General features: G+C 52.3%; 10 protein-coding genes across 10 annotated transcripts; 3 read left to right on the top strand and 7 right to left on the bottom strand.

The window, feature by feature from the left end:
* Nucleotides 1-294: 294 nt before the first annotated feature.
* Nucleotides 295-1,395, bottom strand: LRP88_11823 (Pyruvate/Phosphoenolpyruvate kinase-like domain-containing protein; the record flags this gene model as incomplete). Its single annotated transcript, XM_083248238.1, has 5 exons — nt 295-303; nt 412-503; nt 556-717; nt 780-1,179; nt 1,240-1,395. The coding sequence occupies 5 exons, from the start codon at nt 1,393-1,395 to the stop codon at nt 295-297; spliced, it is 819 nt and encodes a 272-aa protein (XP_083095668.1).
* Nucleotides 1,396-2,287: 892 nt separating this feature from the next.
* LRP88_11822 (fungal specific transcription factor domain-containing protein) lies at nt 2,288-3,447 on the top strand (the record flags this gene model as incomplete). The annotated part of the gene is made up of 2 exons (XM_083248237.1): nt 2,288-2,721; nt 2,778-3,447. 2 exons carry the CDS (start codon nt 2,288-2,290, stop codon nt 3,445-3,447), a joined length of 1,104 nt encoding a protein of 367 aa, XP_083095667.1.
* Nucleotides 3,448-4,764: 1,317 nt separating this feature from the next.
* Nucleotides 4,765-6,603, bottom strand: LRP88_11821 (pyridoxal phosphate-dependent transferase; the record flags this gene model as incomplete). Its single annotated transcript, XM_083248236.1, has 6 exons — nt 4,765-4,836; nt 4,894-5,669; nt 5,720-5,811; nt 5,871-6,192; nt 6,249-6,413; nt 6,465-6,603. 6 exons carry the CDS (start codon nt 6,601-6,603, stop codon nt 4,765-4,767), a joined length of 1,566 nt encoding a protein of 521 aa, XP_083095666.1.
* A 373-nt stretch (nt 6,604-6,976) lies between these two features.
* LRP88_11820 (Alpha/Beta hydrolase protein) lies at nt 6,977-8,695 on the top strand (the record flags this gene model as incomplete). The annotated part of the gene is made up of 3 exons (XM_083248235.1): nt 6,977-8,174; nt 8,231-8,417; nt 8,470-8,695. 3 exons carry the CDS (start codon nt 6,977-6,979, stop codon nt 8,693-8,695), a joined length of 1,611 nt encoding a protein of 536 aa, XP_083095665.1.
* A 412-nt stretch (nt 8,696-9,107) lies between these two features.
* Nucleotides 9,108-10,914, bottom strand: LRP88_11819 (major facilitator superfamily domain-containing protein; the record flags this gene model as incomplete). Its single annotated transcript, XM_083248234.1, has 6 exons — nt 9,108-9,247; nt 9,300-9,509; nt 9,574-9,708; nt 9,818-9,961; nt 10,011-10,218; nt 10,282-10,914. The coding sequence occupies 6 exons, from the start codon at nt 10,912-10,914 to the stop codon at nt 9,108-9,110; spliced, it is 1,470 nt and encodes a 489-aa protein (XP_083095664.1).
* A 2,121-nt stretch (nt 10,915-13,035) lies between these two features.
* Nucleotides 13,036-14,438, bottom strand: LRP88_11818 (uncharacterized protein; the record flags this gene model as incomplete). The annotated part of the gene is made up of 4 exons (XM_083248233.1): nt 13,036-13,339; nt 13,406-13,575; nt 13,627-14,060; nt 14,111-14,438. 4 exons carry the CDS (start codon nt 14,436-14,438, stop codon nt 13,036-13,038), a joined length of 1,236 nt encoding a protein of 411 aa, XP_083095663.1.
* A 464-nt stretch (nt 14,439-14,902) lies between these two features.
* LRP88_11817 (uncharacterized protein) lies at nt 14,903-18,487 on the top strand (the record flags this gene model as incomplete). The annotated part of the gene is made up of 7 exons (XM_083248232.1): nt 14,903-14,952; nt 15,004-15,388; nt 15,464-15,698; nt 16,877-17,051; nt 17,105-17,382; nt 17,431-17,908; nt 17,962-18,487. The coding sequence occupies 7 exons, from the start codon at nt 14,903-14,905 to the stop codon at nt 18,485-18,487; spliced, it is 2,127 nt and encodes a 708-aa protein (XP_083095662.1).
* A 543-nt stretch (nt 18,488-19,030) lies between these two features.
* Nucleotides 19,031-19,429, bottom strand: LRP88_11816 (GTP cyclohydrolase 1 type 2/Nif3; the record flags this gene model as incomplete). Its single annotated transcript, XM_083248231.1, has 2 exons — nt 19,031-19,085; nt 19,134-19,429. 2 exons carry the CDS (start codon nt 19,427-19,429, stop codon nt 19,031-19,033), a joined length of 351 nt encoding a protein of 116 aa, XP_083095661.1.
* Nucleotides 19,430-22,000: 2,571 nt separating this feature from the next.
* LRP88_11815 (carbonic anhydrase) lies at nt 22,001-22,780 on the bottom strand (the record flags this gene model as incomplete). Its single annotated transcript, XM_083248230.1, has 4 exons — nt 22,001-22,261; nt 22,365-22,450; nt 22,505-22,596; nt 22,659-22,780. The coding sequence occupies 4 exons, from the start codon at nt 22,778-22,780 to the stop codon at nt 22,001-22,003; spliced, it is 561 nt and encodes a 186-aa protein (XP_083095660.1).
* A 746-nt stretch (nt 22,781-23,526) lies between these two features.
* Nucleotides 23,527-25,595, bottom strand: LRP88_11814 (uncharacterized protein; the record flags this gene model as incomplete). The annotated part of the gene is made up of 6 exons (XM_083248229.1): nt 23,527-23,870; nt 23,924-24,360; nt 24,425-24,531; nt 24,589-24,762; nt 24,818-25,035; nt 25,088-25,595. The coding sequence occupies 6 exons, from the start codon at nt 25,593-25,595 to the stop codon at nt 23,527-23,529; spliced, it is 1,788 nt and encodes a 595-aa protein (XP_083095659.1).
* Between the last annotated feature and the right edge of the window lie 706 nt (nt 25,596-26,301).

The following is a 26,301-nucleotide window of genomic DNA, read 5'->3' as shown; positions in this document are numbered from 1 at the left end:
ATATAGATTCTTCTCTGTTATTGAGATGAAGCATGATGTTAAGTAGTGGCTATCTAGTAACAATGAATACTTAGGCTGAGAGCCAAGCAGTCAGCCCCTGGTAGTTACGCTCAAAGTCTATCTTACATGGCACAACTGTTGTACGCTCTATATTTCCCTGAATGTGAATTTTACAACAACAAGGTGCATTAGTCAGGACAAGGGCCGTAAAAGAAAGATAACCGGTAAGTCGCTCAGACGCAGGGTAGGTCAAGGCGGTCGGCTGGGTTGATTGCGAATAGTAGTAAACATTATCTAGTAGATCTTTATATCTTTGGCATCAGCTAATATCTCTTTATGTTCCACTATGCTTCCATCCTTCTTGTCATTTTTTACCCCGTTCGTGGCTGGTTCCTGGGTCAGTTCTCTCACTCGTCGTATCTCGTTGGACATGGATGCCATAAGGGCGACGATATCGGCACCGCAATTGACAAAGTGAAACCCTTGCTTATACTTTTGAGCGGCTAAGCTGAATATTAGTAGGATATTCGAGTTTGATAGGTGTGTACGACCTACCTGTCTCTGCGTCGAGAGCGAAGTGCCCTGCGTACTTTCCGGCTGCTAGTGCTGCGTCGAGAATCTTCTGAGAAGCTTGCTGGACCTCGGGGATGGAAGCATGGTCAAAAGCCACGTACCCTAAAGAGGATGCAAGATCATTCGGTCCAATGAAGAGCATGTCTGGGCGGAGAGAGGTTGGTCAATAGATGGTAAAATGGGCCAGCAATCGATTGGATGCATACCGATTCCGTCTACTTTGGCAATCTCTTCGACGTTTTCCACTCCCTTGCGAGACTCAATCTGCACAAAAACCATGACTTTTTCGTTTGCGTTGAGAAGATAGTCTCGTCCGGTGAGGTTGAATGCTGCCGGGGCAAACATGGCGCCGGTGCCCCGTATTCCTTCAGGATGGGCTTTTGATGGGTACTTGGCCGCTCGAACTAGCTGCTCGGCCTGCTCTTTGGTCTCGCACATTGGCACCATGATGGCGTGGGCGCCGGCGTCGAGGGCACGCTTGACCATCCAAGGTGCATCGGCGGGGATTCTAACAATTGGCGACACTCCGCTTGATGAGATGGCACCGATCTGGAGGTACATATTGTGATCATCAATGTTGCCATGTTCACAGTCAATAAGCACCCACTATAGAAGCAACATCAGTCTCAACGCCAGGGAGGAAAGGGCTGCTGGGAGGTCACCGACGTCTTGTCCTAGAGGTGCAATAGTTCTTGCAAGTGTATAACCTGGCAAGGCAAGCCACTGTCCGAGACTGGGGCCGTGGCCATCTCTGGCTCGCTCAAGGGACTGTTGGAGACGGGTCTTGCCGTTGACTATGGGGGGTGCAATTTGATTCGACATGATCGCAGACTACCTACGGTAGATATGTAGTGGGCAGGTTGGCTTGGCCTTGGAAACGACTGCGTACCTACTTATCCTACCAGTCTGCTCCGGGGGATACACGTGACTACATGCTTGACCGGCCGGAGCTCGGGCCGTGGCCTTTGCCCCCTTGATGGATGGATCCATCACCGATAACATGTTCCGTTCAACCCCCGAGCATTGGGCCGCTAGCCGCTCCCCTCTTGTTTGATCAGGGAATAACTTAACTAGAGAAAGGGAATCATGGTTAAACGAGGATAGGATAGGCGACCGTCCCCGCACTCGGCCCACAGATATGACCCCGAGCTCCAGCGTTATCAAGTCGAGGATAACGAACACCGAACCGGCGCCCAGGGCCCATTGTTCTAGGTCGAGATGGGCGGACGGCACGAGCAAGCGGCTATGTACCGCTGGGTTAGGCGGGCAACTGATGTCCAGTGGACCCAACCGCGCGACAATGGGATCCTCACCCGCCGCTCACTTAGCGATCGATCTTGGACATCCAATCTACTGCCGTTCATCATCTTTCTATTGCTGTACCATCGTGACTGCGCGTGGACTAAGCCTCCCAAGCCTATCAATTTGACTAACGGACACCATGAGTAAAGAGCCTGGTGACGGTGTTGCGCCTCGTGTCTGGCAAGCATGCCTCACTTGTCGGCGCAAAAAGGTGAGGGGGCGAGCAACTGTTTATCGAGTCTTGTCTCACGGCCAATTCTACTGATACGAATAATTCATCTTATCCAGATAAAATGCGACGGGAATAACCCCTGTCATAACTGCGGCTCCCGTCATCTCACGTGTGAGTACCCTGGAAGCAACGACAATGCTTCTAGCAGTCGCAGGTAAGCATTCCCCCCACCGGCTCACCATGCAGTGTCATTCATCTAACCGCCGTAGCTATGCTACCTTGTTCGAGGCTCGCTTCCAGCAGCTTGACACCTTGTGCCAGAGGCTGGAAGCTGTCACGACTCAACTCACCCGCGCAATTGAGAAGCTGCCCAGCGACGTCCAGCCTTCACCACATCGAGGATCCGCCGCTACGGAGCTGGAGCAGGTCTCTCAACATCTGCAGTCGCTCCTCGATCCGGTCGACTCGGGAGCAGCATCGGGCGCGTCTCATACTGAGTTTGCGCCATCTGAACCCGAACGCGACCCTGATTACAGCAATGCATCCCATCACCCGAGTCCCGACCCGGAGATCGAGGTCGACCTGTCTGATGAGTCTGTCGACCTGGCTCTCCAGCATGACCCGGCCCTTGAGAGCTTTGGGTCGCTGGTTCCTGACTCGTACGGGAAGCTAAGGTATGTCTTCAGCCCCCAAACTGTGTGATTTCATAGCTGCTGATTTGTATGCCTAGGTTCATTGGTGGTGCCAGCAACCAGCTCCTCGTCAAGTCTATCCAGAGCCTGGCTACTGATAACCCTCAAAAAGACACAGACCCCGACACTTTTGTCACAAGTATGCGACATGGACCAGATCAGAGGGATGGTAACCCTTCAGTCGAGGTTCCTCTGTTCATTCAAGGCCTCAAATGGCGCGAGCTGCCATACCTACCAAAGCCCGATGATCTAAACCTGCCCCCGCGATACATCGCCGACATGCTCATTGGGCTCTACTTTGACCAACTGCACTATACATTCCCCGTCTTGTTTAAGCCTCACTTCATGGATCGATACACCCGCTTATACGTTACCCAAAAGCAGACACCCCGGGACAGGGAATTCCTCTCGGTATTCTTCGCAGTTTGTGCATGTGCGTCAGGCCTCATCGCTTCCGGTGGAAACCAGTCGGCTTTTCCCGGCTTGGAGTTTTACGAGAAGGCGTTGCTGCTGCACTTCTCAACCATCGGTCAGGCAAGCGTGGAACGGACGCAGTGTCTGGCACTCGTGTCAATGTGCTGCTCTGGGTGGAATACTCTATCATCGAGTTGGCACTTTGCTGGGCAAGCCGTCAGGGCCGCCCAGGATCTTGGAATGCATCTCAGCAACCTCGTAAGTTTCCTCCCTGTAGCAAAGCCGCCCCACTGACGTAAAACAGACGGCGCCATCTCAAGACTCGACGAAGGGTCCAGGGGCATCTCTGCTGGAAGCCGAGGTGTCTCGACGAATATGGTGGAGCATATACTGCCTTGACATGTAAGCCATCCTGTGATATACTTGTTGATAACTGTACCGAGCACCCGTTGATGATTTTGGCAGAGTTACGTCCGTCTGCCTTGGGAGACCAATGGCTGCCAACGATGGCGATTGCTGCTGCGCCTTACCTCGATCTATCTCAGACGAGGAACTTGAGGCAGCATGCGCCCATCCAGAGAGTCTCGATGAGCAGCCCGCGTCGCCGAAATCACCATTGTCAGGCTTCCTGGCATTCACTCAGCTGTGTCAGATATCCAGTAGGATCCAGAACCTCCAGGCGCCGGCTAGAATAGCAAGCCTCAGCTCACCACAAGGTAGAAGACGGATGGTGAAGTTAGCCAAGGGCATTGAGAAATCTCTGGACGAATGGCTCGATGGCTTACCGGATGAGATTCGTTTCTCTGCCAAGTATATACCCTGCTGAGACCAACGTCAGTAGAGAGTTCGCTGATAGTTGCTACAGCGCCCTGGATCGGGGGCCGACTTTGACCATGTCCATTCTTGTTTTCGTCATACATGCAGGGTCTCTCATCAATCTTTACAAGTAAGTTGCCCTGTGCCGCTCGCAGATGTGCTCCCTCGATGCTCAACAACAGCCCAGAACCTTCTCCAACGATACGGGGTCCTTTCGTCAACTCAACCCCGTGAAGAACTGTATTAGTGCCGCTCGTAGCTGTATCAACGCGGCTGAGCTGGTCCGGGACTTTGTTCCGCCGTCACACTACTTGGCATTGTCCGTACACTGCCTAACGATATCTGGTTTGGCCCTGTAAGATCATGCCACCCGCTTTCAGATAAAATCTTGGAAATTCGGAACTGACTATGATGATTTCAGGCTATGGATGCAAGACCCATCCCCAGAAAAGCCCGAACCAGATGTAGAGAAGTGTGTTCGATTCCTACACGACTTAGAGGAGGCATGCTCAGGGGCATCCAAAGGAAGGGCAATTATTGAACAAACACTGGGGAATATGACAAGAACTCGTCAAGGTTCTTCACTTGATCTGGATCTTCAGTTCTCAGCCATGCTTCACAACCAGATGCCTGACTTGTTCAGCCTGGAGTCATCTGTGACGGGGTGCGCAAACTTCTGGGGCACATTGTGATAGATGAACTTTTGGGATTGAGCCTGAAGCCGACGCTGAACTTGAAGCTAGATAGTTCAGCCTCTGATATATGGAGAACAAGACAGGCTATTTAGGTAGTACCTTATGTTGTCTCCTCCCAGAACTGGCCCACTACTTTCCTGAGGCGCTTTACGCCCTCGTAGATCTGCTCTTTCTGGATCACAGTAGTGTCAGCATCGTCATCTTGCGAATTTTTGAGGGTTCACCCTACCGTGGGAGTTGCAAACGAGAATCGGAAGTAGGCTGACCGCGGATCTGCTCCTCGAGCCTTAGTCGAGACCTTTTCGGCGCCCTGCCAGGCATGGTAATATGATCCCGGAGTCAGCAGCACGAGTCCCACGGCCAAGGCTTCCCAGAGCTCCTGGGCGAAGGCCTGCTCCGGATCCTCCAGCGATTGGGCCTCGAGCTCGACGAAACGCGGGACACCGTCGAAGTAGAACTTGGACCAGACGAACATGCCGGCCCCGGGGTCTACGTAGCTGAAGACAGGCCGCAGCTCGCCGTTCTTGCCCTGGAAACAGGCCACATAGCCCTGGGCGGTAGGCACCGGCGACTCGGCGGCCGGGACGACGGTGAACTGGTCGTAAAAGGCCGAGAGTAGCCAGTTCCGCCTCGTCTCGTACTGATACTGTAGATTCTGCAGCCATGATAGGTACCCGTCAATTCCCCACTGCTTAAAAAGAGCAATCGTAAAGGCCTGACTGAGGCCTGCGGGATCCTGGGTCTCGACCTCTGTCACGCGGAGGAGTCGCTCGGTGAAGACGGGGTTGGCGACAAAGTAGCCTAGTCGCAGGCCAGGGAACAGCGTCTTGGAGAATGACTCGAGGCGCACGACGCGGCCCTGGGTGTCCATAGAGAGGAAGGACGGGGTTAGTGACTTGAGGAAGTCTTCTGTGGGTACCGGTTGGAAGGGCTTGTCTTCTTTTTGCGGTGAGTATCCCGGGAACTGGAGGAAGTAGTATGGGTCATCTTCAACAATGATCAAGTCTAGATGGTGTTAACAGATGCACTGTGAGAACAACAAGCCGTGTACATACCAAATTCGACGCAGACCGCGTAGATTTCCTTGCGCCGGCGTGCTGAAATTGTGATGCCAGTTGGATTCGACCCAACTGAAACGAGATACAGCCTACAGAGAGCACATGGTCAGTTTGTAGAACCCATCAACTGGGTCGAAAGAGTGCGTACAGTTTGGGTCGCCCCCTGCCCCTGGCCTTTTCGTCCCAGTTCTCGAGCAGATCCCGCAGACTAGTCGCCAGGATGCCTTCTGCATCGGCCGCCACGGGAGCCGCCTTGATCCCGAGGGGGATCCAGAGTGCCTGAGCCGAAGGGTATGTGTACCCCTCTACGATGACGTAGTCGTTGTCCTCACAGAGCAGACCAACCACCTTTGCCCATGCGTTTGTGTTTCCCGGGTGCAGGAGACACTCATACTCGCACGGCGGAGCGTGCACTCTCTCAGTGAGCTCTGTGGCAAGTTGAATCATCTGCCGATTTCCAGCTCCAGACCCTAGGATTTAGAATGTTAACCGCAGGGTACCCCAAACCGTAGCGAGCTCCCCTTACCATACTGCAGAAATTGCGTGAGGTCCAGATCCCCTGGTGATGATCCGCGGCCAAGGTTGAGGCTTACGAGCCCGTCCTCAGTCGTCTTTTGAGATGGAGACACGGGAGGGGCGAGGCACTCAAACATGGCTTGCTCAAGGGGAAACAGAGAGGGGTGAGGAAGGCCTTGGGCAGATTGTTAGCTGGTGACATTGGTGGATATCTTGTAAAAGGTACCTCCAGCTAAGCTGATCATGCCATCGTAGCCCATAAACTTGATAATGTCCTTGAGAGGCGATGGGTGTCGAGACTTGCTCTTGACGTTGATGTGGTGGGAGAGATCCACTGGTGTCAGCTTGTCCTTGATGCTGCCCATGGTTGCTTCTCTATGCTGGTGTGTCGAATTTGTTTATGCGTCGGGGCTGGTGTTAGTTGAGATCTGAGATGCGACCTGTTAAGCATCGCTCCCCCTTCTATGGTGCCTGACAAGGGTCTACTTAGCTATTCAGAAAACTCGCGAGGTTGCGTAGCCCGGAGCGAGAACAAGGTCCGCCCCGCTGGTATCTACCCGAATCCTCGGCCGGAGATCCGTGCGGGGGCCGGCCCGCCGCCGATAAGGAACGGATCTCGGCAGCCGACAAACGGATTGACTACCAGTGTAGATGATTCAATCATCAAGTCCTCGGAATATTCCTTGGCTGCGTTTCCCATCGTTGTCCAGCAATTTGCACTCAAATCACGCTATCAAGATGGGAAACACAATCTCGTACAACGAAAAGCCCTTTGATCTGGATCTGGGCGACAAGGGAGTCATCCGTGGTCTCCAACTTGACGAGAAGTCGCGCCGATATGCCGGTATACCCTATGCTCTTCCTCCGACTGGGGAGCATCGCTGGCGCAAGCCGAGACCGCTCCCAGCAGGTTACACCTACGGAAGTGACGCAGGCGGCCCATTGGATGCCACTGAGTTCAGAGCCGTATGCCCTCAGAAGGCATTCCACGTCGGCAAAGCCGAGGGTGGCGACGGGGCGTACAGCGAGGACTGCCTGTTTGTCAACATATGGACTCCTGTGGGAGACGAAAGGCAGAGCAAGTGGCCCGTCATGCTTTGGTTGCACGGTGGATGGTTCCAGATGGGTGACCCTTCACAAGAACCAGGCATGAATCCTACGGAGCTCATTTCCACCGGTGGTCTCAACGCCATTGTCGTGGCCATAGGCTACCGTCTTAACATATTTGGCTTCCTGGCTGGCCAGGACCTGGTCGAGGAGAGCGGCGGCGTCTCGGGGGGGAACTTTGGGCTCTGGGATCAGCGGATGGCGGCCGAATGGGTCAAGGAGAACATCTCCTTGTTTGGGGGCGACCCGGAAAACATCACACTCGCGGGTCGCAGCGCCGGGGCCTACAGCGTAGAGGCTCAGATGCTACACGAATTCCGTCGAACGAGCCAAGAGGCTCCCCTATTCAGGCGCATCTTTATGGATTCGAATGCGATACCTGCACAGCCCAAGTCCCTGAAGGATACCCAGGCTCAGTTCGATGAGCTGTGTCGGCACTTTAGGATCCAAGAATCGTGGCCTGCCGAAAAGAAGCTTGCATCCCTAAGAAAACTCGGCGTCCAGGAGCTGATCGAGGCCATCCCCAAGCTGACGCACCACACCTTCCGACCAGTCACTGATGACCTCTTTATTCACTCTGGAATGATGGATTATCTCCAGAGCAAGGAGTTTGCGGACGAGTTCAAGGCTATGGGATACAAGATCCTCATCGGCGAAGTTGCCAACGAGGAGACTCTGTACTCGACATATAATAGTCCAGAAGAACCAACTCTGGAGTCTCTCAAGATCCAGGTGATGAACTACTACGCACCGGAAGTCACAGATAGGGCCATTGACTGCTATCCGCTGCCTACATCCAACGACCTGGTTCTTTGGAAGAAGCTCTTTGGTAAGATACTCCCTTCAATAAGAATGTCATCAGTGGGCTTATCTACCCATTTCTAGGTAACATCGTGTCTGATGGTCAGGTGAGAGCGCCGTCAAGAGCACTGGTGAAGCACCTTGAAGAGAATGGGGTGGATATCCGCGACATATGGCGCTATCAGATCGCCTACCGATTATCGTTTATCGATGAGACAGTGGCGCCGCTGTCATTCGGAGTTGCACACGCAATGGATAAGCCATTTTGGAAGTAGGTCAAATTGCCTCAATTTTTTCAAGGACATGGTTTAACGGTAAAGCAGCTTCTCGATATCGTACGGGCCGACACCCAAGGAAAGGCAACTCATGACTGACTGGATTCGGATCCTGGTGGCCTTTGTCAATAACGATGAGACTTACGACTACGGAACCAAGACGGTGCAAGAGATGAGGGTTATTACTCCAGAGGGCACTATCGAGGTTCAGAAGGATCAGCGTTGGGATGAGCTTGTTAGAATCGGCAATATCTTTAGCGGCGGCAAGGCGTAGGCAAAAATTAATGACAAATGGCCAAGTAAATGTTGAAAAATGGGAGCGACTCTTATAATGAATAAGTTGTGGTAAATAAGAGAGTTTGAAAGAGGATGTTTAGCACCCACATGGGGTCACCCCTGAAGAGATAACATGGTGGGAAGTGCTATGATGAACCAGTATACTGACACAACGGAAAAGTCCATGGCAAGGGCGAGGATGGATCTTCTAATCAGCAAGATTCAGACCATAAACGACGCCAAATAGGATATTATAGTGCTCATCAGTCATTGCAATTTCGGTAGCAACATTTGAAGTATGTATTTCGGAGCTTTCCCTCTTTCCTAGCCTCCCCTAGAGGCAGAAGCCAATCTATGGACACCAAACTAGACTACTGGCAGCCAGGCTTGATCGCCAACCTCAATATTGACTAATACTTGTACTTGAAGTGAATATTCTCTCGATCAGTCATGTCGGCTTCCGCGTTCTCCTTTCCGAGGCGCAGGCTCTCCTCCTCAGAAATACCCTGCTCCCGAATCAACTTGGCTCGTCGACGGTTCTCCCACATGTCTAAAGACCAGAGTTAGTCTAGGCCAGACAGGCAGCGTCTTGAGATACTCACAGTATGCTCGCCACGTTCCCATGCTACAGAATTCGACGCAGTAAAGGACGGCGCAAGCGGTGAGGCCTCGAATGTATCTGGGCGCATCCGAGGCAACAAACATCTGGGCTCCGACGGCGTTGCCGACGCAGTAGGCGATGAAGAGGATCGTTGCCGTGACCGTCTTCTTGGTTCGGCCTGCGACATTGGATGGCAGGAAGGTCCAGATCACTGGTGAGGAAGCGGTGAGCAAGAGAGGATATCATCAATGCTCACAGGATGGAACAAAACTCACTGAGTCCGGGGAGCGATCCAAAGACTTGAAGGATGTACATGCCCCATCTCGTCCACTTCATGCCATCCTTAGGCAAGAATGCAAGAGCCATCATTCCTGAGAAGGCCGGCACGAGGGAAAACATCATCATGACGACTGGTCTTTGTTAGCTAGGAGTCAATAGAAGGCGTCGGTGACCCACATCGAAGGTTTGGCTTCTTGAGAGTAACATAGCCGACCACTAGGAACCAGCAGATGCTCACACAGTAGTAGGGTGTGGACCCTTTGAGCAGAGTCTCCAGAGGCGTGAAGCCAAACGACTTCCAGATGAGCTTGGAGAAGGTCGTGTTGGCACCATTGGGGAGAGCGTTGATGATGGTGACGAAGAAGAAGAAGTAGGTCTGGGGGTCTAGACACGATGTGAGTAGTGTTTATTCGGTTTGGTCTGGATAGCTTACCCTTGAACGTGGCCCATACCTGCTCCCACTTGAAGTCGGATCGCTTCTCGCGATCAGATCCCGTCTGGTTGGCGACGACACGGGCGATGGCGGCGCGCTTCTCATCCTCGCTCAGCCAGCGGACCTCACGAGGAGTTCCGAGGACAAACCAGACGAGGATGCCGCAGGTAATCGTCAAAGCTCCGAGCAAGAATGAGATTCCCTTCCACTGTTTCAGGGATCAAATGGGTTAGCTATACGCTCGATTTACAGGGGCGCAGGGGTTGCTTACAGCAGCCAGACCGCCAGGGTGCTTCTCCGCATGGAGACCAATTCCGTACATGCTGAGACCGGCCAGGATGTTCATGCCGGCATTGGAGGTCCCCCAGATCAGAGAGCGCAGAGTGTGCTCCTGGGAGGTATACCACGCGCCGGTGATGAGCATAAAGGTGGGAGAGATGGTGCACTCAAGAGCACCCTGAAAAGTCCGAAGAATCATGAGGTGTGCAAAGTTCTTTGCAAAGGCGATGCACAGCACAATGATACCCCAGAGGACCATGACGATGGACAGAAACTTGCCCGTGTGACACTTTTGCATGAGCCAGTTGCCGGGGCCCTCGCAGACCATGTACGAGAGGTAGAAGATGGTGCTCAGCCAGTTGAACTGCTCACCCACAAGGCCTGTATCCTCGCGGATGCCAAAGACGGCCTGCACACTGAGAGACGTCTTGTCGGTCTGCTGGGTGCCGTAGCAGATCCACATGAGGGGCAGAAGCCAGAGGTCGATCTTCCAGAGGAGCTTGCGGTAGTAGGCGTCCGAGTATTCGACGGCCACGTCGTCGACGATGCCCTCTTGGACGTCCGCGTCAGAGGGCTTGCGCTTCATCTCGATGTCGTCGAGGGCTTTGGGAATGTCGGTTGTCATTGTCGCTGCTCAGGACTGTGTGCGAGGTTGTCGTGAAGATGGAGATGATGGATCAAACAGCCTGAACGGCCGATATATGAGTCAATCACCATCATCCCAGCATCAAGGCGATATCACCATGTCCCCGCCGATGCTCGCTTGCTAACTAGCTTGCGATTCATATCGTCGGCCGGATCTCCTCCGGACTCCTCCCTACGCAATTGATAGTGTACCCGGGATATTCCCACAGATAAGCTTGTCTGGAGCTAGAAAAAGCTCCGTTATCTGGGTCGTCTGCTCTCTCGTATCTCCCCCGCAAAAAAGTGAAGCTAGAAACGCGGGGAAATGAAACTATAGTTGCATGTCTCCGTGCAAGCGATGAGAGTCCATCGGGTTAGGGTGGCTGCGACTATTCAGCTGGAGCTGAGACATCCACTGTTGCTGATGCGCCTTGATAGACATTGAATGAGATTGTTTAGCCGGAAAACATTAAGGACCTCTTAGTTCCTAGCCGGGGAAGCGAGAGTTGGCTGGTGGCTTCAGGATCCGAGTGTCATGGCTGACTATTGTTGTTGCTCAAGGCCAAGTGATGAGTGGATGAGTCTGAGCCCCTTGCTCGACAATCCTATATCAACATCAGGCCATTTCCGCCTATGTTTCGGGTAATGTACCAGGAACATACCCGCGAGCTCAGTCGGCTACGAGTTAGGTTGATTGAGATGCCGACAGACTCAAGCAGATGGTGTCGGCTGGGTCCCCTCCGAGCTCCCATTGACTGATAAAACACCAGGGAGATTGAGCCTCCGACTCAGACACAGTCAATAGCTACACACACGCACACAAGATGAAGCACCCAGCAGCGAGCACCGTGCCTCTCCCTCTGGCCTTTGGGGTGGGGACGTTGTGGTTCGAGGAGAGTCGCCAGGACATTAGCCGCAAGATCGTCAATGGGATAAAGACGGCGTTGGAAGTAGGGTACCGACACATAGATTCGGCTCAGAGTAAGCTTTTTTCAAGCCATTAAGTGCTTCTTGTACTGATGTGACTTTAAAAAAAAAGTGTACAACAATGAACGGGAACTGGGGGTCGCGCTTGAAGAGTCGGGAGTGCCAAGATCAGAGCTTTTCATCGTCAGCAAGACTTTAAACCTTGACGACCCAGAGTCGGCTCTTGTGGATATCCTCGCCAAGCTCGAGACTTCGTATGTGGACATGCAAGTTGACCCCTTTCGCTATCAGCGTCCTCACCTACAGCTGACCGTCTCGCTCCAGGTATCTCATACATGCCCCCTTCTCAGCCACATCTCCATCCCATCTTCAGGAAGCATGGCGCAGGATGGAGGTTTGTGTGGACAAAGGCCTCGCCAGAAACATCGGGGTCTCGAGTTTCAGCGAGCAGCACATCGACACCCTTCTCGAGACAGCGAGGGTACGGCCGGCTGTTAACCAGGTCGAGATGCACCCCTACTTACCACAAACCCATCTCAAGGCATACCTTGAAGCAAAAGGGATCCCGATGGAAGGTTTTGCGTGTCTTATTCCTCTCACGAATCCCCAGCCTGGTCCAGTCAACAGCATCGTCAAGTCGTTGTCAGACAAGTATCGTGTGAGCGAGTCGGCCATCCTTCTCCAGTGGGTGATCCAACAGGGGATTCGGGTGGTGACTACAAGCGGCCGAAAAGAACGGTTACAGAGTTATATGGATGAGCTTGCTGCTTTTGACCTTGATGAGAAGGAAATAGAAGGTATTGCGGATGCTTCCAAGGACACACATGTCAGAATGTTTTTTGCAGAAGAGTTTAAAGCATTAGATAGGAGTTAGCTACATCTATTTGAATCATGCTCTCAAGCCATCAAATCTCAGCTGGTTGTGCTAAGACACAACCAATTGCTTCCAAGACAAGATCAGATTGCGGATGCCACTTGCAGAGGTAACTGGTTTTAAAGTAATAAGCCGTACATATCTCACCGGGTCAGTGATAAACATCTACATCCATGCTTGCTGGAGAATTACAAGAGACTCCAGCACCACCAGACTGACCTTGGTTGCACATAACATTTCGTTGTCATTATGGATATTCACAGTGATAGGCAAGGTATGGTTTGCTAGCTAATAATACTCAAACTCTTCTGCCATGATCGGCTACTTGTCCTCCGTTTTTCTTCCCTCAAACTTGAACATTTCGTTGGATAGCACGCCGTTCCTGTCCCTCATCTTCACCGCAGCCTCGGGCCCAGCGACGGGGACGCGATACTCAAATGTCCCGGCCTTTGCGTCTGGTAGATCGTAAGGAAAAGGTAGATACTCGGGCATCAAGCCGAGCTGCTTCAGGACAGTGCCCTGGTCCCACGAGATGTGTTCATGGTACAGCCTATCCCCGCGGATGTTGACAACGGCGGTGAAGGGCACTTCTGCCTTTCGTCCTGTGGGAGGCACTCCGGGAATACTGTAGATACGTATCAGCAAAGCCGTCGGCCTGCGATTTATCTCAATGTGTGTGCGAGTAACTCACAGCCAGTCAATCTCTCGATCATGGGTGAATTTAAAGATGAACTCATCAACAACCGTGTTGATGCCTAGCGTGCGGCTAATGAGCTCCAACTCAGTATCGGCAGAGTTGTTGAATATGAAATTGTGTCGGTAGAAGTTTGTCAGTTTCTGTCGACCAATTCCGCCGGTCAACTGCAGCAGTGTCAGTCCGGTCTAGTATGAGCGTCACAGCTATCAACGTACCGTGGGAACATGGTTTACATAGGGCTCTTGCACCATGGTGCTCATTGTATGCTCAACAGAGCGGTCAGCGAATTCGTAGTAGGTATGTTCTTCCCAAATTGCTTCTAGGTCGAAATTCGGACCGCTCATCAGTGGTTTGAGAAACTGGAGGCTCCTCGTATGCGAAATGGATTCTGTGATGTAGTGGAAATGCTCACTGGCGGGTGTTGCAAATCCGTAGCTCTTCACCGTGGGATATTGGTACTGGGTGACGCCCTGTTGCTTGGTGGAAGCAGCGGACGGACCAGCCTTTCCAGCTACATGGTTCAATGTGGGGATCTTAACTGCCACGAGGTTGTCGAGGGTGGATACATCAACATAAGTGATGCCGGCAATGGCCTGGGGGATTTGGGCCAGGGCCGGGGCTGCTTGGTTCCAGAGATCGGGCTCGTAGGCTGTGGATGGTCAGCGTTGGGACGAGGGCGAGGCAGGGACTTCTACTTACACACCAGGCCAACATTGCCCTTTGGATCGCATTGGGAACACTGGTTGAGGGCCTCTACAGCCTCACGCAGTACATCCTCGGCCGGCCTGCCGTCGAAAGAGGTGGGATCCAGTTGCGCAACGGCGTATCCCTCTTCGGCCCATTTGAGCAAGGGTGACGGCGCCCCATCATAAAAGGTCAATGGATCCTCTGAGTGTCGGTGCAGGATGATCAGGCCGGGCCCATGACCACGCCGCGAGAGGGGCGGCAGCAAGAACATGCCCTTGCTCAGCGTCGTGAGCTGCGAGGTGGGAAGCGGGGCTGGCGGCTTTGTGATGTCTGCAAACATGATGATCGTGTGCACAGTACCTATGGCAGTAGATTGGTGATGCAAGGATTGGTCGATACTAGTTCGGGGGGCTAGGTTGGGTCAGGTATGTAGGCGTTGGAGGATCAAGGAGCGGTTCAATATTTCACGACTCACCAACCTACCCATGTTCTACCTATGGCATCTATCTTGTGCTACCTGAAGCATGGCAAGATGTCACTGGCCGATCCTACCGGCTTCCATTTGTGGTGCCGATCGGCAACCGCTGCGCCTACTGTGCAGTGCCCTAGCCGACAACACATACGTCGGGCCGTGTTCCGTACCGACAATCCGTCCTGGCCTTGTCGTGGTCTTAATGCGGCTCCCGACTGGGAGTTACGAGAAGGATTCAATTAAGCTTATGCTGTGCTATTCCGTGTTCTGTCATTAAAGTTACTATATTTTGTTTAACAAATCAAGTTCTAAGCAAGCACGGTACACCAAACATGTCCTCGTTCCCTCCCGGTCGCTGCTGCTCCCTTGGGAGCCTCCACGAGTGAGTTCACAGGCGCCGATAAGCTGAAACCAAATGCTCATTCAAAGACAGAGGCGAACCTACTGGAGACCTGATTCTGCTCGACGGCCAGGTCCACGCCTACCTGGCCACGCCTCCCAAACAGGTAGAGTCGCTAAACGTGGGCATCCTCTACGTACCAGATATCCTCGGGATATGGCAAAACAGCAAACTCATGGCCGACTTATTCGCCGCTCAAGGCTACACCACTCTGGTCTTGGATATCTTCAATGGCGATCCTGCACCCTTTCACATGCCTGACGATTTTGACATTATGGGTTGGCTATCTCATGGGTCCAACGGAAGCAACCCTCATACGCCAAAGGCCATTGATCCACTTATCCTCAAGGGCCTTGCTCACCTCAAGTCTCTCGGCTTGGCTCGTATTGGTGCTGCTGGCTACTGCCTGGGAGCCAAGGTCAGATGCAGTTCCTCATCATTCCTTGCATCATCGTCCTTGTGAATCATTTAACAATGCTAATTGCATCTTCAGTACGTCATTCGTCATTACAAAGATGGCATCGAGTGTGGCTTCATCGCTCACCCTTCCTTTGTCGAAGCTGACGAGCTGGCTGCTATTTCCGGGCCGTTGTCGATTGCTGCAGCCGAGAACGACGACATCTTCACTGTTGAGAAGCGTCACGAGTCTGAGAGGATTCTTGCCAAAACAGGTCAACGATACCAAATCAACCTCTTTTCCGGCGTTGAACATGGCTTTGCGGTGCGAGGTGATCCTTCCATAGCCGTACAGCGTTTTGCCAAGGAACAAGCTTTTCTACAAGCCATTGCCTGGTTTAAGGATATATTTGCATAGCAGTACTAAATCCACTTGGAATACTAAAATACATACGAAGGTCCTTTTCAACTAATCTTGCCTTGATAGACAAAGATCGACGTTGAGTGGGTGAAAGAAGATTCTTGCCCCCTCCTTGCTTTCAATCCTTTTTTTCCTAATTGAGCCATGATATCAGGAAATACTCTAGATTCCATTGCGAACACAAAAAGATATAAACGCCTCTGAGTCTGTCTTGGTGAGCCCGTCGTTTTAATGTTGTGTCAGGCTCGCTCTAGGGTAGTGGGCATGTCTAGAATCGCCCAATTATTTCTGTCAGTAATTATGCCAGTATATCGAAACTGTGGTTGTACGTAATGCATGATGTTGTGTATGCGGCCACTCGAGTCTGCATCATGAGGTATTGGCGCGTGGCTTGAATGGACACGTCGTGAAATGGGCCTCAGCTCCATCGGAACATGACAACAGTCCGAGCACGACAGTCGATAGCCTTTTAAAGAGTATTGATACGTTATTACGTCCTCCTAAACAGTAATTCCCGCCTCCACAATGGTCAATAGCCTCTAAGGTGAGGAGATTCGCAAACAAGGTCATACAAGAAACATCCGATCGTCGGCCGTTGGAGATGGTTCCTTGGGGTTCTAGCCAGTCACAGAATGAGGCCATACAAGCACCTCAAGACGCCCCTGTACACATCCACCAATAATATCGCTCACATTTGCCTAAAATCGGAGCTGCTCTCACTTCACCCTCCTATTACAGTCTAGCCCCTTGCCTCCAACATCTGCTTCCAAGCTAGCTTCTAGAATAGCGCGAACCAATCTGCGGAGCTGTTCACTCGCACTGCGGGGAAGTTTGGGGGACATCCATGTGATGTGCCTGGATTTTAAAAAGACGAGGCCCGTCCTTCTTGTGCAAAACCCCGGCCCGTTCATGCGATCCACGGCCATAAACTCACGCCGTTCAGCGTCGATCGATCCGATTTGCTCACCAGCAAACGTGGGGGGTTGAAGAGTTGTGAATGCCATGCCGCCAAAGAAACGGCCATATGTACCAAAGACGAAGGGTCAATACAGCTTCATTCTTGGTCGAAACAATCACTGACTATCATAGGTTGCCACGAGTGCTCGAAACGACGCATTCACTGCGACCGCACCGAGCCTAGCTGCAACAAATGTGCCTCTCGTGGTCTAAAGTGCAGTGGACTTGGGATTCGTCATCGATTCAACAAGGGTGTTGCTGCGAGGGGCAAGTGGGCTGGAAAGACCATCGAAAGGGTCTATGAAGAGTACGCATACTCACAGAAGCTGTCTATGCTGTCCTTACTAACAGCGGTGGTAGGAATTCATGGAGTCTTTCCGGAAACGACAAACATGACACGATACCCTCAAAGTCGACTTCCACGGTGAGTCTTGTCCTATCGGATAAGACAGGCACGCAGCTTGATGGCGAGACTGAGGAGCAAGAAGATGACGACATCGAATTCATCATATCAGACGTCCAGGATCTTGTACCTGGAGGAATTGGTTGGTTAGAGGATCATACCAATTTCTGCAGTGTCTTTCTTCAGGAGATCCCCCAGAGCACACCAGGATGGAAGAGGAACCTGTTCCTACACTGTATGTGATTTTAACTGAACGCCACATTCAACTTCTAACGAAGTCCAGTCTCACAGTACATCTCGACCGAGATGGTCGCCATTGACGGCGTACTCAACGACTGGCGTCACATACTACTCCCTCTAGCCCAGACCGACGAACTTGTCATGGACGCCGTCCTCACCGTCTCGGCCTTTCACTTCCACCTGAATAAGCTGTCCCACAACCTACACGCCAACAACCAGCAGCACACCATCTTTGGCGGAAGCTTTGACATTCACGACTTTTACGTCCCAGATCCGTACCAGCTCTGTGGACGCACTCTTCGAGGCCTGCGACAGCGACAGGAGCTCGTCAACGCTGATCAAACTGAGAAGCACTCGGTCTTGATAAGTCTCTTGTTGCTTATTACGGCCGTGCTGGTGACTGGAGGTTCTGACTTTCCGGTCCTGTTCCGCATGATGGAGTCGGCGTTTGATGCTATTGGAGGCAAAGAAGGTCTCGGGACTGGGACCTTGGCCGAGTTTATCATGCGGGAGCTACACAAGTAAGTTGACAGACACTCCATGAGTAATTCTTTTCTAACAATGCTGTCGATAGACTTCGAGTCTACGCTGCTCCGCACCTCGGCGAAGAAACAGGCCTTGAGATGATCTCCTCACAAGCCCGGACGGCCCAGCTATTTGGATGTCTAAACCACTGCATAGACCAATATCCCCAGCACTCATCTCTATCTTCACAATTCGCAGATCTTGTGTACCAGGCGCGAGACATTTATCTCCAACAAGTCATGTCAGACCAGACCTCGGCGTTTTTCAACTTTGAGCCCGTCCCAGGTAACCCAGGCTCCGTGGCCCGTCTTGAAAAATTCATCGAGTCGCTCAAGAAAATCCCACACACGTCTCCTGTGGAGCACATGCTCATCTGGACAACCTTCGTGGCGGCTTCAGACGCGCAACTTGACGAGCACAAGGCGTTTTTCGAAAAGGTGCTTCGACGACATCATGCGAGAAGTGGATTTGGGAACTTGCTCAAGGGTATAGAGTCACTCAAGAAGTTATGGAGTCGGAAACCGGGGGAAAGGTGGACGTCACTGTTACCACAGGAAAAGGTCCTTGTTGCGTGATTTTAAAGCTGGACTTGGGACGAAGACATGACCACCAAAATTGGATGTGAAGATAGAGTTTTTGTATAATACCCTAATAATCTTGACTCTTTTCCCACCCTGGTACATCTTGTGCATGTAAGGATAGACCAACTAACGGTCTAGGCCAAGACATGCATTCACTTTTCGGCAGTAGAATGGCAACACCATGACTTTCAAGACACGGCAATGCTGTACAGGGAAGAACCCAGCTGTCAGAGCCCGAGAAATGCAGAAGAATTCACGTGGACCGTGCTTGAGATCACGTCCAGACGCTTATGCCAGATCGCCGGCTAGTTAGGCACCTGTGCAGGCAGGGTTAGCGTGACTGCAGTCAGCGCGGGGAGAATGGAATTGCTTGTCAAAGAAGTTTATTAAAAAGTCACAATATGCGGGCGTGCAACGTGCGTGATTGCTTCAATATTACCGTCGTGTCACGGTAATGAATGTGTAACATGTCGCCCGCGTCATGGAAAACACCCTCCACCTCAAGAGCTGCCCAAACAACGGCTCACGACATGTTGACTAAAAGTCCTCAATTCGATAGACCTGGTAAGCAACCTCTTCATAAGGATGCGCCCTGCACTTTGTCAGCAATCAGCCAGCAACACCAACAAGACACACTCACTCCTTCAGCGCCGAGACAACCTTCTTGACAGTCTCCTCCCCCGCGCACACCGTCTCGACTCGGACCTCGGGGATCTCCTCGAGCTTGCCCACCTCCCCAATAGCCGGGTTGGCCGCGTCGCCCGGGCGAAACTGCCCCGTGCCCGTCGCCTGCCAGCAGCATTCCGTGTAGCCCCCGGGCCCCGGGTAGCGGCCCGCGCCGGCCTTGAAGATGGCGGCTTTGCAGGCGGCGACGGACGCGGGGGGCGCGTAGAAGACGAGGCTGAAACGACGAAGAGGTGGGGTTAGTGATGCCATTTTTGCTAAAAGGCGATTGCCGATGAGATGCTCGGGGAGATGCGATGGATGAACTGAGCTGAGTGTGGCGATGATACTGTTCCGGCCCGGAGCTGCGAGATAAGCGCCGAGATGTCCGAACGATTTTGCTTCTGTTTTTTTGATGGTTCGAGAAATTCAGCTAAAGCATTTGAGGCACAGTCAAACAAAGATGCAAATCTCCACCAGATGCAAGCCTGCAATCATGTGACGTCGCCGGGCGAATCTGCGTAACCCATTTGGTAAGCCGCGAGGTCATTCATGGCACCATGTCTGCAGCTGAGGAGCGGACACGCCCGATGCGGGCGAATCAGAGGTACGCTCCAACCGGCGCGAACTTGCCGGGCCTATGTTTTACGAATTCGAAGAGCATAATGGTTGTTGAGGAGGTGTGCGTCAAGTTGAGGTGCGGGTAGAGGTGGTATTCAACAAGGACATACCCAAGAACCAATCATCCTTGCACTGGCACACTGATTCTATTCTAGCTTTTGAGGGTTGGTGCAAAGCATCTTGAGCCGTATCCTTCCAGAACAGTTGACCAAGCGTCCTCCACTTCATCGGGAATATCAACACGAGATGACCCAGACCCTCGTCTATATCCGTGACCGCTGTCCCGTACTCCCGGCATCTCTCCAAGTATACGGTCCAGGAAGCGATCCATTGACCACAGCCCCTTTCCATCATCCAACTTGACACCATATGCCGTCGGTTCCGGTGCCAAGACGGGCCAACTGGCTATCTTTGGTCTTTGCGCACACCTGCTATAAACGCTCTCGAAGCTTGCGACAGTTCGTCTGCTCATGGCTGGATCTTGGACCACGGTGATAGAGCTGGGGTCGCAGATCCCATGGCTTTCCAAGACTCTTTGCGTCTCTGACGGACTGGCTCCGCAGTTGATAGAACGGTCGGCCATTAGGATCGTCAAACCATCTTGATTCTCCAAGCCACTTCGTGATGGCGTCAAATTAGAGCCCCCGACCTCCAACCCATAAAACCGCTCCGCAATAACCTTCAAGACATGCGCCTCCGGTTTCCCCTCAACACTGTCAAAAATGCACGAGTACCGCGCATTAGCCTTGACTGCATCGTAGACGAACGGAGTAGAGGGCCCAATGCCACCGCACAGGACAAGCACCATCCTCCTGGGATGTTCCTGGTTGTCGTCCGGGGTGGACTTTTGGATATGCCGGGCGGCCCACCCGAATACCGCCTCGGCAATGACGAGGATTGCCGAAGCGCACAGGACGACTACATCTGTTGGTTGTGATTCGGAGTTCGGAGTGGTGTTTAGAGTTTTTGACAGGAAGTGGAGGTATGTTTCGAGTTCGTCAGCGCTGTAAATTTGTTCGAGGGCGAGGAAGCGGGAGACCAGGTTGGCCGAGCTGGAGAGCTGGTCTGTTTTCTCATTGAAAATTTGTGAATGCATTTTGAATGTCTTGACAGGCAAGATATCCAGAGTATGGGAACTGGATTGGAACAAGAAGATGGATGTGGATATCAGCGTTGGGTGGGATATTTGATGCTTCAAGCCCCAAATATTAGCTGTGCGTTCAATCTTTAGAGCAACTCCTCCCCTCCTAGTATGCCCCGAGGAAAAGGCACGAGAATAAAAGACCGGTTTGTCTCAATCCCATCATCAATATGTCGACTTAGTAAGATTTGCAGTACTAATTAGCTGCCTCGGAGACGTCTTTAGAGTTTGTGACTAAGTCTAGCTTCACGTAACATGGAATCCCCGCCGGAGTCCCTTACCTGTTTGGGTAATCGAGACAACTCCACCGGATGTCTCTCGAGTTGCTATTATCCTATAGTTATTCAATCAATGGTCATTCTCTAGTAGAGAGCGTCTGTGCGCGTCAGGTGAACCATTTCTTTTGTAAAAAAGCCGCTGTTGGTGTCGCGCATCATCTCGCAATTGGGTGTAGTCGTTGAATCACCACGGGCGGGCGACGAGATTGCTTTCATGGGCGCAAGCGCAAGTCTTGGCTTATGACAATTCGGCATTTCCATGCATCATACCGCGGCGTAAAAATAAAATAAAAAATGATTCACATCCGTACATATGCAAAAGATGCCGTGCAATGCTTGACCGAAGATTTGCTTTGTCAAAATGTCTCTGTCGTGCACGCCAAGGTCAGCCAAGACGGCTATCTATACATCACCAAAGCTTCGCCAAAAGAACAGACAATTCTCCAACGGTCAAAAATCACGGAACATAACGGAAGGCTTATGCACAAGACAAGTTAGAATTTCACGACGGCTTGGCTACTACCTCATGCAAGATTTCGTCGTAGATAACCGAGACCGAGTGGGGACGAGTCGTCGACGGGAATTTTTGCCTCCCAAAATTCATGCAGGTCCAAGAGATGGCTTTAGATTCGAATCTTGGTAGAAAATGCTTAATATTTATCCGTTTGTATATCCCAGTAAAACTTGTAATGCCCGCTCGCTATGTAATGAAACCGCCAATCCATACTCAAACATCCTTCCCATACCTAACCCAAATGTACCTAATCCCTCAACGCCTGTTGTATGTACACTGTCCACGCCCAGTTAAGGGCTGGAAGGTTCGGACTCGGACTCGACTGGGTCCTCGACCTGCTCAATCATGCCCGTCTTGACGTCGTACACGTACCCCGTGATGGGCACGTCCAGGACCAGGGGGCTCTTCCTGAGGAACGAGACATCGTCCAGCACGCTCTGCCGCAAATCAGAAAAGGGCAGGAACGCCATGTGGTCGACGTCCTCCTTGAGCTCCTTCCGGATCTTGGACCGGAACTCGTGGTCGGAGAAGCTCTGCATGCCACAGCCGGTCTGTGTGTTGGAGCGTGGGGTTAGCCTACAGAAAACACCGGGCCGGTCGTTTTTTCTTCTGCCGGAAGAGAGGGGAACAACAAAAATCATGGGGTCATCTTACGTGGTGCATGACGATAATCTCCCGGGTTCCCAGCATCTGCTGAGAGATCAAGATGGAACGAAGAGCTTCAACAGCTCGGCCGCCAGCTAGAAGAAAAAAGTGTCAGACTCGGTGATAACAAGACAGGCGCAAGAACGGACCATTTCGAATGACATGGGCGTCGCCAAGATCTAGCCCTAGCATTTTGGCCGGGTCGAGTCGCGAATCCATGCAAGCCACAATTACCACCTTGCTGCACAGTCGCGTTGTCAGCCCTTGATCCATGTCATAATTCACTCTTCGTAGATCTCATACCGACGGGGCGGCGAGGGCAGGTGGGCCTCGTTGAACGTAGCCGCATACTTCTTGTTGGCAGCCTCAAAGTCGGACTTGACAGAGGAAGAAAAGAAGTTTGTCGAAGGGATGATGGAAGGCATGCTGGGCAGAGGTGGGTGAGGCTCTGGTCTCTTGAAGAGGGAGGAGAGGACTCGGTCAACCAGGGAGAGAAAGTGTGGCATCTCAGCTGCTTCTTGGGGTGCGTCCCGTCCAAGGCCTTTTATTGTTCGATGTCTTGGAAGGCTGGGCCTCGTACGAAATATCAATATATACACGTTTTCTGACATGTCCATCCGCGGTGGCGTTTTCCCTTGATCCGAGTGTGTGTGCCATCATCCTTGTCCACCTTTCTCAACACAAAACGGGGACGGAGGGCCCCGACGAGGAAGCTGGAGATACCCCTCACACCTATGCCGGGGCAATCTTTCACATTCTGGGGGCAATTGGCTAGCTTCGGATAATACAGCACAGCGGTGGCCCATATCGTGCCATGCCAGGGACATCCAGGTCTGGAACCGGATGCATGGTGGCCCGCCCACTATCCAACTATTTGGCATCTGCATATCCCCCATGGCACCATCCATCTCGGCGATAGCCTCACTCCGACCTCGTTCTACGACCGACTAGGCGACCAAGTCCGTCTCCCAAGAATTGTGTTGAAACGTCAGCTCTGCCCAGACAAAGCCACAACTGGGTCATCCCGGCGCCTGGTTGGATACGATCGAGGCCAAGATGCTGGGCCACAGACTGGGGGGGTCTATATCAGCGCCAGATTCAGCCAGTGACTGGTGCGCTATTGCCAAGGAGAAATCCGGGGTAAATGGCATGCATCTTGACGTTTTTGTCATCAATGCGCAAATCGGAAGTCCAGACGCTTGTTTCCCTCATCGGTCGTCGTGTCGAGGTAATGCTGCCTCTGTTCTTCCGACATGGCGTTCCACCTCTGCTCACGCGTCTTGTTGCGCCAGACGTAATAAACCTTGACCAGCAGATACAGGCAGATGTTGACGCAGGCCAGGACGATCAGGGTCCTGTTGCCTCGGCGGTAGCGGGGCTTGTCGTCGGCCCGGTAGATGTTGGACGCCATTATCCCGGCGGTCTGGACGCACATGTTGTACATGGCCGCCGAGACGGTGCGCAGCCGGACGGCGTTGGAGTTGCGAGAGTTCCATCCCACCTGTATGGCATGTGCTGCACCCCACGAATTAGCGTCGTCATATTGTCTGATGTAGATGGAGCCTTACGGGATGGGTAGGCGAGTAACAATGTCAGAATCATCCATGCTGCCCACTTGTTAATCTGCGTGACATCTACTACATACAGAAAAATCAGAAACGGAAGCGCCCAGATCTGAGATAACATGGCTACGAGAGCTCTCTCGTCGAGAAGGTCAGACAGGTACGTGATGCCCATGATGGAGCACATGGTCAGAAACGTGGTGGGAACAGTTAGCAGATTCGTGACAAGGGTGCTGAATCCCAGCTCGCGGAGTATAAGCGTAAGGTACTGGTGCGGCGGCGTCACGGGCTGGCCCCAGACCAGGCCGAGCGCGTACAGTGGCCAGAGGTCGTAGTCCAGAAGGCTCTGGGCCAGGAGGCTGAGGGTGATGGGCTGGCGGTTGTGCATGTCGCCCTTACTAGGGTCGTCCCTGATCACCCGATTAACCATGATCACCTCCTCTCTTTGGTAAAGGTCAGCAAGAGGGCTTCGAGAAGCTAGATATAGCAGGGGGGGCAGCTAAATACCGCTCATCGAACCACCCCTGCTCCCCGCGGAACCAGTTCGCCGTCTGAGTCGGCGAGGGTGGCATCAGTCCGACGGCTAATAAGCCCACAACGAAAGTTAGAGCGCCCTGAGTAAAATGATGAGTCTCTTTTAATGCTCAACACGATTTATTCCGCCCACTCACCTCGATCAGAAAAAGGTACCGCCACCCCTCAAATCCATGCAAGCCTCGGAGCTGCAACAGGCCAGCTGCGAGGAACCCAGCCATGATGTCAGAGAGTGACATGGCAGCCCAGAAAAAGGCAAGACGTAGCGAAAGCTCGTGAGATTTGTAAAAGTAGCTAAGATATAGAATGACCTATAATCTGCGTTGGCGTTTCGAAACCTGGTAAATGGTGTGGTGTCACACTCACGTCGGGGATGAAGCCGCCCTCGCATATCGCCAGCAAAGCACGGCTTACGAGAAAGGATGTCTTGCCTGTAAGCCAGAATTGGCTGGCTGATACCACACTCCAGACGCATATCTGCATGGGAACCCATCTGTCTGGGCCGACCCATTTGCTGAGGACCTGCGAGGGGAGCTCGGCGCAGAGGAACGACAGTTTGAAAACCGTGTTCCCGAGGTTATAATCTGGGAGACATCAGCTGTTGATCAAAGAAAGGGGTTGGACAAGGATGCGGACCGTCAGTAGTGAGTCCGAGATCTGGTAGGAAATTATCCGAAAGGGCCTGGCTGAGGTTCGCCCTATCCAGCTGCAGAGCCATAAACATGACACAAGAAAAGACCATGATGCGGATATCAATCTTTCTCACGAGCTTTCTCTCCTCGTCCCAAGTCCATCTAGCAGAGGGGTCAAAGCGATGAATGTTTTCCCAGTCTGGACGAGGTTGATATCTCTTTGCAAGCTCAGGATCGTCAAACACCGATTTCTGAGTCGCGATGGCATCACCATCTGGCTCGTCACCTCGCTGCCACCAGAAGCGCTTCTCTGTGACTGTTGAAAGAGGCTCTAATAGGTCGAGGTCTTTCGTGGAGACTGGTGGCGTCTTGTTGTCGCCGCTGAGGAGGGGGATCTCATCTTCTCTGCCAGATGTCCATATGACGGCCCCTGTGGCGTCTGGATCTTGGTGCTCGAGGTGCTGATACGTGGCTCTGGATGAACTCCGCGGCAAGCGAAAAGAGGACGACATGTTGGCCTGGAAGACGAGGTCTACCTCGATAGATACACTCGACTTTGCAGTAGTTTGGAGCTCAAACTTGAGATCTAAAATGAGAAATCCGGCATCCAAATACCCCTACCCACGAAGCACGACATCGCGACGCCGTTTTGGGGTTTATGACGCCACATCTCTGCTCGACAATCTTACCCACGAGTGAGACCTGTCCTCGCAAGCCATTGGGTAGAACACCCCACGGCGAGCGTGGGATTCAGCAAGAAGCCCTGGAGATTGTCGGAGGATGCCTCGCGACTCGGTCTGACAGTTCTCTTATTGGTCGGCTTGGGTCATGTCTGGCGCAATCGCCCTTGTGATACTTTCGTGATTGGAGCTTGTGATGACGAGTTGGTGCCCCGCTTGATAACCTCTCCTGAAAACGTTGGGATTATCACCGCATTGCTTACTTTGTAATCAATCTCATAATAAAGGCATATGTGCCGTTTTATGTTGGTGAAGTCTACAGAAGACGATAAAATGAGTTATTATCACAATGTTGAGTGGGGTGTGAGGCGGCAGGTGTATTGAGAGGTCACTGACTAGGTATGTGGACTTAGATAATAGCGGGTTTAGATTTTAAAGTTAAATAATAAAAATAGGCTACCTATTATCTCATCTCAAGATCGGATACCAGATTCGATTAGCGAAGGAGTCATCCAGCTTTTCACGTCAAAAGGGTTAT

The sequence above is a fragment of the Fusarium phalaenopsidis genome (assembly GCF_050370095.1).
Source record: "Fusarium phalaenopsidis strain FUZ10S chromosome Unknown contig_32316, whole genome shotgun sequence".
In the NCBI taxonomy this organism is placed as follows: Eukaryota; Fungi; Ascomycota; class Sordariomycetes; order Hypocreales; family Nectriaceae; genus Fusarium; species Fusarium phalaenopsidis.
Note: the sequence above shows the minus strand (reverse complement) of the source record. Positions and strands in the feature narration are given on the sequence as shown.